At 49.5% G+C, this 9,782-nt stretch overlaps 1 protein-coding gene across 1 annotated transcript; it reads right to left on the bottom strand.

Moving 5' to 3' along the window:
* Positions 1-303: 303 nt before the first annotated feature.
* On the bottom strand, positions 304-6,839 carry LOC139586800 (serine/threonine-protein kinase PAK 3-like). Its single transcript, XM_071420430.1, has 8 exons — positions 6,703-6,839; positions 6,092-6,424; positions 5,421-5,682; positions 3,637-3,703; positions 2,875-2,923; positions 1,993-2,105; positions 1,219-1,336; positions 304-519 (listed from the first exon to the last, which is right to left on the bottom strand). Exons 1-8 carry the CDS (start codon positions 6,793-6,795, stop codon positions 304-306), a joined length of 1,251 nt encoding a protein of 416 aa, XP_071276531.1. The 5' UTR covers positions 6,796-6,839.
* Between the last annotated feature and the right edge of the window lie 2,943 nt (positions 6,840-9,782).

The raw sequence follows: 9,782 nt of genomic DNA, 5'->3' as shown, positions 1-9,782 counted from the left end.
CAGAGAGGCCAAAATCAGCTGAGGAGAAAGCAAAATACTGGTTTTATTTGGATTCTGTGCAATTAGGAAAGCAAGCAAAAGAATTCCCCAGTAGAAGTTTGAAAATGTGCTGTTGAATCTCCTGGCATTGGCGACTTTTAAAATCCCCCCATGTTTTACACTGTCTCCAGCAGTGGCTTTTGTTCTTTGGAAACTTTAGACTTGTAGCTCCCTCCCTCTGGAAGGGACCTACACAGAACAAGGCCACTCTTGCCTGCTTGTTCCTTGTCCTACCTCTGTGCACGTTGCAACTGTGCCCTCAGCTCACAGCGGGTGTCCCTGCGCTGCCACCAGCAGCATTTTTGGGGAGCTGGCTGTCACTCCAAGCAGCCCCACAGCCACATCCCTGGAATGCTGCACCTGACCAAGAATATACTGACCCAGCTTGACAGAGCCGTCGGTTCTGAGAAGGATGTTTTCGCTCTTCACATCTCGATGGATCACGTGCTTTGAGTGAAGAAAATAAAGTCCTTGCAGGCACTGAGAGAGAAAACAGGAACAGGAGGGCAAAAATGAGTGATGTGATTTCATCACACAAGAAAGGAAACAAAGAATCTAAAAGATTCCCTCTCCAGGGGAATGGGGAGTAATGGCAGAACACAGTGCCACTGAGAGGAAGAGCTTGCTGCTCCAACACTTGCAGAGCAGGACCTTTCTGAGGAAAGGCATGTCAGCTTTTGAAAGAGCAACAGCATCTGCTCTTGTAGAGTGTTCCCTGCAAACCAGCCAGGATGACTCCTGCTGCAGTGCATGTGCTCAGAAGCAAAGAACATTTGGGCTGCACTCCTGTCCTTTTTAGCTGAGGACTGAGAGAAACGAGTCTCTTTCTTTTTTCTTTGCTGCTTGTTTCAAATCCTGCCACCAGCACCTCTACTTTCACAGGCAAGGAATGCAGTGAAGACAGACTCCAGGCAAACATTTAGAGAGGCAAAGTGGAGAACAGCAAATACAAATACATGAGGCAGAGTGAGAATACAACCGGAGGAGATAAGAGTACTGGCACTGAGTACAGTGAGTGCAGGGGCACTGGCAGGCCTTTCACTTCAGGTGCTTTTACTTGCCCATAGCATAGCAGCAACACAGAAACAAAGCTTGGCACAGGAAATCACTCCAGCTCTGAGCCCCTGCTCCCCAGACAATCCTGCCCAAGCCCTCGGAAACACAGATGGGATTGCTGACCTCCCGGCTGATGGCTGCCATCTCATCTTCAGACAGGTAGGTCTTGCTGATGACATCGGTCAGGGCGCCTCCATCCATGTACTCCATAACCAGCAAGAGTTCCTCGCCCAGAAAGTAGCTGAAAGAAGGAAACAAGGGCATGGAGATGAACATGCATGGCTAGGTTGATTTTTTGCTTCCAGGTTTCTTATTTCCAGATGCCTTTGTGACAAGGACAGAATCAAAGGAATAGATATTCCCTCGTGGCTGTGCATTGTTTGCAATCTGTGCAGTCTCAAAGAGAAAGGCACAGCTGTGAAAAAGGAGATGTCCAGCAAGTGAAAAATGCAGTTTAGAAACAGCCCAGATAAAAAACCTGTCGGGCATGGTGTTTCTGGAAATAAGCACCTAGTCTTCCTGGCATGCACAGCAATGGCAAAGAGGGGCAACAATCCAAGGGAAATCCACTTTAGGATGGTTCATCAGCACTTAAGAAACTTTAAAAAATCAACCCCAAACAAATGTCGAGGCAGTGAACTTAGAGTCTATTGACTTAGGAAGATACAGCTGATCCAGGCTTTGAATAATTTTGGAATCATTTTCAAATTAGGTGTGCCAGGGAAGACTCCTGCAGACAAGATGCACTCTCTTCTCATCCGTTGGAGATGAGTAGAGAAATATGAATAAATAAAAATTACCAGCTCTACTTTCTGCCACTGACCAAAGGGGGTTTTTAACCTCTCATGTTTTCTGTATGTAAACACACATCCATGGCATAAGACCATGATCTCTCACCTGTCTAAATAATTCACAACATTGGGACTCCTACACTTCTTCATGATCATGATTTCATTAACGGTTAGTTCCTTCCTCCTCAGTTCTTGAAGATTTATTATCTTTATGGCCACCTAAAATGACATTGAAAATCAGTAACTTGAGAAGTTGGTGGCACGAGACCACAACGCACATGGAGCGAGTGATTTTGCAATGACACAACTGAGCTGTGCCAAACTTCCATGTGATTAGGCACTGCACTAATTAGGAACTGACATTCCAACAGCCCATTTCTGGGCTCCTTTGGGGGCCAGTTACAGGACACATGGGGCCACTGACATTTTGCCTTGACCACTTGGTAACAGTGGTGTCTCAGCTATCACCCACAAACCTCTGATCACAATCTCTGCTGCTTTGGATGGGATTCAGAAGAAGTAATCCATGCCTTAATACTCTGTGGGTACATCTTGGGCTATGGGCAGGGCTTAGGGCTTTTAGGGACACCTTGCAGATCTCTCCCTATGTGCAGTTCCCAAGTGCAGCACTGCAGGTGGCTAAGGAACTACCAGGAACTTTCAGATGTATTTGCTGGCAGCCAGAAATGAGAATTCAGGACTCTGAAGCTGTAGCCCCAAAGAGCAGTGAGGTGCTCGAAGGCACCACCTTTGTTTTAGCAATGGAGAGCGAGCGAGCGCGTCCTTCTCTGAAAGGAACCGCTGCCCTCCGTGCCTTCCTTCCGGCAGCTGAGGAGGACAAAGTCCCAAATGTATTTTGCAGGCTGGCACCAGTCTGTGCTTCTTGTGCCTTTTCAGCACAGCTCTGCCCAAAGCTCCAGCCACAGCTCACACCAGAGGGGAAAGCCCCTCAAGAGCAGCAGAGACTGCAGATGCTGTTGACATTTACCTCTCTCCCTGTGGCATTGTCGAGTGCTCTGCAAACATCTCCAAAACTCCTAGAAATAAAACAGAAGCAGAGAAAGGAGAGGCAATTTAGATCTTGCAGTGAAAGCCAGCCCACACAGGAGATCTGTGCTGTAAATGCCTAAAACCTGCAGGATGCAGGAGGGCTCTGCCAGAAGGCAGATGATGCATTTTCCTCTCAAGTGCATGGGCACTGGGCCTGTTCCTGAAGCACTGGGGTTCAACTTCTAAAGGGAAGTTGGGTTTCACTTTCTTCTTCATTTTCTTCACTTTCTTCTTGGGTTTCACTTTCTAAACTGTGCAGTTTCTATCCTGACCACAGAGTGTTTCCTTCTGCAAACCAGGGGAAAGAAATGTTCCCGGGAACTGTTATCTCACAGTATTGATAGGGCGTAGCTTGTTCTTTCAGGCAAGCACGTTTCTTCTTTTTTCATTAGTGGGGCAGTATGATTTTGAGACATACAAAAAATGCTAAAGAAATTAACACAGAGCTGTCCTACACTTGAGAGACAAGGAGACCTTCAAGGTCCTGTTCCTTGCTGCAGGCAAGACCTTGGCAGCAAGGAGTATCTCTGACAATGCCTTCTTAGCCCACTCACCAATTCTGAGCAGCACTGAGAGATGGGACAATCTATCCCCAGTGTGTGAACATCTTTGCAGCTGGCCTGACTTCACGCTGGATAGACATTCCACCAGAAATACACCTGGCCCATGGTTATGTAGAAGTAACTGTGGTTGGACTCACCCGCTGCCAATATATTCCAGCTCAGTGTATTTCATTACAGGATTTTCAATGGGGTTCACCATTCTCCCTGAGGGAAACAAAATGCAGGATGCTGACTTTAAAGCAGAGATCCCAGCTTTCAGGAGATACAAAAGGCAGCCCCAGTGTCTGGAGCTCTGAGCCCTTTGTGGTCAGCTGGGTAACAACAAGCACAACAGCAACAGGACAGGCAGCCCTGCAGTACAGATGGCTGGCACAGAGACTGATTTTGTACAGTCCTTTGAAGAGTTCTCTTGACAGGAAAGAAAGCACAGGGAGATGCATTTCCAGGAGAGGAGGTCATCTTGCCCACCTTTCAGCAGTTTGCCAAAAGAATTCCTTCCCATTTGTAAACGAGAGCAGCTCATGCTATAACTGATCCCAACGGGCCTTTCAGCATCAGGACCCTCACCCTTTATGAGCAGGCTGAGCTGAAAGATGCCCCTCTCCCAGCTAAGGAAGGCTCCAGCCTCTGCAGTCCCTCCAGCCCTCAGGGACAGGGCAGCTAGCACAAGAGGACTGGCAAAGCCCAAGCATGAGCACTGACAAGCAGTGGGAAGAAGGCAGAGGCAGCCTGAGCCCTGTACAAGCTGTTGCCCCCATTCAGGACACAAGAGGATGGGCTTTGAGATCAGCCCCACCGAGGCGTGGATCAGTGCCCTTTTTGTCCCAACAGGTGATGGTAGACACAGAATCCACCGGGCTCTGGTCTCAGCCCCACCAGGTCTTATCTGAGAGCACAGCACTGGCAGCTGTTCTGGGGAAGAAGCAGATTGATTGGGCTGTGCTGCAGAATCACAAAGGACTTGATGTGTTTTCCTAGAGACTGATGTGAGCAGGGCTTGGGCCAGTGGCTAGGATTCTAACAGTCATGGGAAAGAGTGGGAATCGGGTATGGAAAAGTGCCATGGATCTGGGGAATAGAGCATGGCTGGGCTGGAGGCTCTCTCCTGAGAAATGCCTGCATTACACTTTTATCTGATCACGCCACTTGGATGTGTCTCTTGGACACATCTTGATAAGCATAAAACTAGAAGATTAAATAAAGGTTGTTATCAAAGTATCTGTTTTTTCTTCAGGGGCACATGGACAACACCTTGTGCTCTCTATTTGTCCTGTAACCTGATGTTCTTTCAAAGTAGCTCTTATTGACAAAAAGATAGCATTCTCATGAAAATAAACTGCAGATGTAGTAGTGGTAACAGTAACAGTCATAAAAATGACATCAGTAAGACGTGGGGCAGAAGGGCTCCTTCAGGATGGAGAAAAACACAACAAAAAACCCCCACCAAAAATAAACAACACAAAAACAACCCCACCCCCCTGGCCAAAAAAAAATCCCCAACCAAAAAGACAAAACTCCAAAGCCAGTCTATTTCTGTGAAGTTTTTTTGCTCTGATGACTGGTTGGAAGTCAGGAGACAAAGGAGAATTTAGGAAGCTAAAAATTCTGTTCAGTGTGGCCACTAGCACACAGCACTTGCCTAGATCATTTGCTAGGTCACAGCCTTCTGCTGATCCAAGAAGAATCCCTGCTTGAGCCTTTAGCAGAGAGGCAAGCTCAGGCAAACCCAAGCCAGTCCAAGGTGCCCTCAGAGGCAGCAGAAACACCCAGAGCACTCTCTCGCTGCCTCGGAGCACAGCACTTCCTCTGGGGAGTCCTAAATGGCCCTGTGACACCAAACTCAGGAGGAGCATTTGGTACAGCTCTACTGACACCTGCACACAACACACTGTCCCTCAGACAAGAAACACCACAGACGTACCCAGCATCTCCAGGTACTTCTCCTCAGTCTGCTTTTCCAGGGACATGAAGGAAGTGCCCAAGCTTGAGTTTCCAGGTTTGGCAGTAAGGCTTCCTCGAGGTGATGCTGCTGCGGCAGCAGGTTCAGAGCCCATGACGTGCTGCACCTGGAGCCTTTCTGGTGGGCACTGTTCCTGTGCCTCATGGCAAACTTGGGGTCCTTCATTGCCAGACATTCGCTGGAAGTCTTCGCAGGCTGCCCAGTGAGATGTCAACACTCGCACCTCAAGTCAAACAGAACAAAGCAGTCAGAGTCCAGCTTGTCCCTGTCAGCCAGGAGTCATCGACTGTGAGGAAAGGCAAAGAACAGACTGACAAGGGATACAGACAGCTTGTTCCAATCCTCCAGCTGGGTCACCACGTTCCACTGCAAAAAGACCTCAAGAAACAAGGAGAGCAGGAATCAATTTGGATGACTGCTGGCCAAAAGGCCAAAGGACAAGTTTCCCTGTCAAGGGCAGCAGTGGAGAATCAGCACACCAGGAAATGTCCTTCAGAGTGACTGTGATACACACTACGGCAGGACGGCACTCAGAGGCATCACCCCACTCCCTGCTGCTCTGAGTGGAAAGGCAAGAAAGGCAGAAACCACCAGCTTGGTGACTGCAGTGACTGCATCCCTCTTTCACTCACTTGCTTTTGCAGAGACTGACGGAAGCAATTAAGTTTCTCTCTGATGATTTTCATTTCTTCCTCCAGCCTCTTTTGCCTTGCCTTGACCATACTGTGAGCTGTCTGAAGCTCTGCATCCAGCTGTTCCTTCATCTTCTCTAAAAAACAAGAGAGAGGATGTTTCATGAGTGGAGTGCCTGCCACTCTTTCACTCACCTGATTTTGTTGATCGCCCCTCTGCTGATGGAGATTCTCCTCTTGAATTCTTCTCATGTCTTCTTTGTTCTTTCTCTTTACTGCCACGATGTCACTCTGAGCTTCGGGCAGCTCTGCTTGTGGCTCTGCCTGGATCTTCTGTACACACAAATGCAGAGCAAGTGACTGGGAGCTGCCATCAGGCTCAGCTTTTTCCTCTTGCAGCCTCAAAATCACATTTATTCAGCCACTTCTTTCTACTTCCCTACCCACATCTGCTTCCAATGAAACCCTTCTGTCCCAGGGCTGATCTCTGCAGCTTCCAAGGCTCTGTGCTTCCAGTGCCTGTGGGACTCCTGGCCTCCTCGGTCCCAAGAGCTCTGGTTTTATGCCCCTCTTCCTGCCCTTCCCTCTGTCCCCTGGCCAGTCAGGCTTACCTGGCCATTCTCCTGTGGCTCTTCCACCTGCTGCCTGAGCTGCTCTTCCTGCTCTCGCGCTGGGAACAGCTCTCCCTGAGTCTGCCATGGCATCTCTGTTGAAGCAATCTGCTCCTGCTCTTTCTCTAGAAGCACCTGCACAGAAAGCAAGAGAAGATGGGTTTTAACTTCCCGTACGACCTTTGTGGGCCAAGACTCAAAGACTGCTGGGCTCACATGTTCCCAAAGCACTGTGCTGCTGCTCTGCTGGGTCATTCTCTGTTTGAGGGGAGGCACAGATTCCAAAGTGACCCTGGCCCTACAATCAGGGTCCATCTGGGATTGAAGCTCCAACAGCCTCTCAGGCAGCTGACAGGGAAGGTGTGGCATTTCTCAAGGGTCTGCTGAGGGCCTCCCTCTGCTTCTGCCATGTCCTGTTTGTCTTTCAGTAGTGACTGACACCCCGCCTTCTCCCACTTCTTCATCCTGCCTCTGCAGGTGGCTTCCTGGGTGAGCTCACTCCTTGTGAGAGACACTTCTGGAGTTCAAGTTCATTTCAGGCCTGTACCAGCATTCCTCCTTCCTGGCATCTACACTCTTGTTAGAAGTCACCGGGTCATTCAGGAGATAAGGATGCTGGCAAAGATCTCTGATGGACATCACAGAGCCTCTATGGCCACCTCAGTATATGGAGGAGGACCAAGGTGTTTCTTCTCCCTCTTTTGTCAGCTGAGAATTCTGAGCAGCAGAAACAGACACTCTCCTAAGGCCCCCTTAACAAAAGCACTGACACAGCCCTGGGGATGCCAGTGAAGGAAACCATGTGTCATGTATGGCATGGCATGTATGACCAGAGTCACCAAACACCACCTAAACATGGAATTGTTGCACCTCTCTAGGACAGGCAGAAATTAAAAGAATTAACTGACAACTTCAGGGCACAAGAGGCTGGAGGAGGAAAACAACTCTAAAGGGAAAAACCAACATATTTGGAGGGGGAAACATCTCTGCCTGCCCAGAATCGGTGGAGGGAACATGTCTCTAATCCTCTCCTGAGAGGGATGCTTTAGGTGAGCTTTGCACCTCCAACTGCCTTGGACCAGAGCCAGGAAGACTCAATTATGTAAATGTTACATAGATAGATAGATTAGATAGATAGACACATAGATAGATAGAGAGATAGATAGATCTCACTACTATGATCCCACTTTACTGTCCTCTCTGTTGCTGCACACATCAACACAGGTTAGCCATTGCCCTGATCAGCAGCAATCCTGTTCCTCAATAAACCACACTCTTGGGGAATCTGGAGCGTGTAGGTCCTTATGGAAAGGGATCAAACCCAGGGCATTGCACTGGGAACTGCACTCTTTGTGCATCTGTGCTCAGGCAAGTTCTTCTCTTGAACATGACCACACTGATGGTGATAAAGTGGCTGGAATCAGAAATGCAGCCCAGGCCCTCCCAGCTCCTGTGATCTCTGAGGAGCAGCTGGAATGCAAGGGCATTGATGTCCTGCTCAATTCCCAAACACAACACACACTGAATGCCTGGGCTGCAAAAAGGAACAGACACTGCTAAGATCAAATTGATTTGTAAGGCTGTACTGCCTGGCCTAGAACCACAACAGCTCCTTCTGTTCAAAGGTCCTGGCACAGAATGATGTGTTCTCATGCAAAAATACTACATTCAGCAGAAGAGACACATTGAAAATTAAAATTAAAATAGACCGAATACCAGTGCAGTAAAAAAGCAGAAGAAAATGAAGAAAAGAACCATAGTTGAAAGAAAAAGAAAATGAAGAGGCCTCTTCCTACAAGTAAACAAAAAAAAAAAAAAACCAAGAAAAACGAGGGGGGGATATTAAAGTAGAAAAGTGCCTAGTATTTGGGTGCATTCAGGAGATGCTAAAGATCCCTCAAGAGCCTCCCACTGTCCCGGCAAAAGCTCCCTCAGCACCTCCTCACGGGCCTTGTGCTACACGCCCTTGCCCAGCTCCCCTGTCCTTCTGTGCACGCGCTGCAGCCCCTCAAGGACTTTCTGCTGCCCAGGGGCCCACAAGTGCACCCAGCACTGCAGCGGTGGCCGCAGCGCTGCCCAGCACAGGGCCACGCTCGCTGCCCTGCTCCTGCTGCCCCACTGCTGCTGACACAGGCCACCATGCCCTTGGCCTTCTTGGCCACCTGGCCACAGGCTGCCTCATCTTCAGCAGCTCAAGGCCGCCAGCCCTGCGTCCCTTGGGCCCACGCAGCTCCCCCCCCACAAAAGTGCCCATGTCACTTCAGATACAGCAGGCACCATTGCAAGATGGCCTTCCTCTTCCCAGCAACACAAGACAGCGCTCAAGGACTTGCAGCTTCACCCCCACTGCAGGCTCCAAGGCATTTGCCAAAGCTGCAGACTGCAGCAAAAGATGCATCGACAGAAACTGGCCGCTTCTGCTTTTGGCTTCACAAGAAGGCTTGGCAACTCCGCACTTTCTTTCTTTGCCTAGGAGGGACAAGAGTGGCCCCCCCACAGCTGCATGGACCACACAATCCTCCCCTTGCAGCTTATCAAAAGCCAAAAGACAGCTGGCCCAAAAGAGACTGTACAAGTGAAGAACTACTCAAGGAAAGTGCAGATTGCTTTCCCAAGCCAAGCACACCTTTCCAAACAGGGAAAACAAACAAACCAAGGCCTGCCACCTCCAGCACTACCTGCTTTGCCCCTGGCCATAGCACTGCAGAAGCCAAGAGATAGAGCTGCCCTGAGTCAAGCAGCCAGATGCTCTCCCAGAAGCACCAACCCTGGGCTGCCTCAAGGTGACAGGTCAGAGGCCAAGTGCGTTGGTCGCTGCCTGGAGGAAATGCCGAGCTTCTGGCAGGACTCCGGCACCCAGCATCCTCAGCCAGCAACAGCAAAGTGCTGGCTGCTGCAAAACTTGCAGCTCTGCCTTGCACTAAAGACAGCACCCCACACAACTGGCACTTACAGCTTCAGAATATCCAGCCTCTGGTGTGAGCACTGATGGAGGCTGGCGGTCATGCAGCTCAGTTTGCTCCTCTTTGGCTTCTTGTCCAGGAGCAGCGGGAGCCAGGGCAGAGACGGCTTTTGCTTCT

Source organism: Agelaius tricolor, unplaced genomic scaffold (genome assembly GCF_023055355.1).
Source record: "Agelaius tricolor isolate 1412-34295 unplaced genomic scaffold, bAgeTri1.0.p SCAF_141, whole genome shotgun sequence".
Lineage (NCBI taxonomy): Eukaryota > Metazoa > Chordata > Aves > Passeriformes > Icteridae > Agelaius > Agelaius tricolor.
This window is presented reverse-complemented; position numbering and strand designations above follow the sequence as displayed.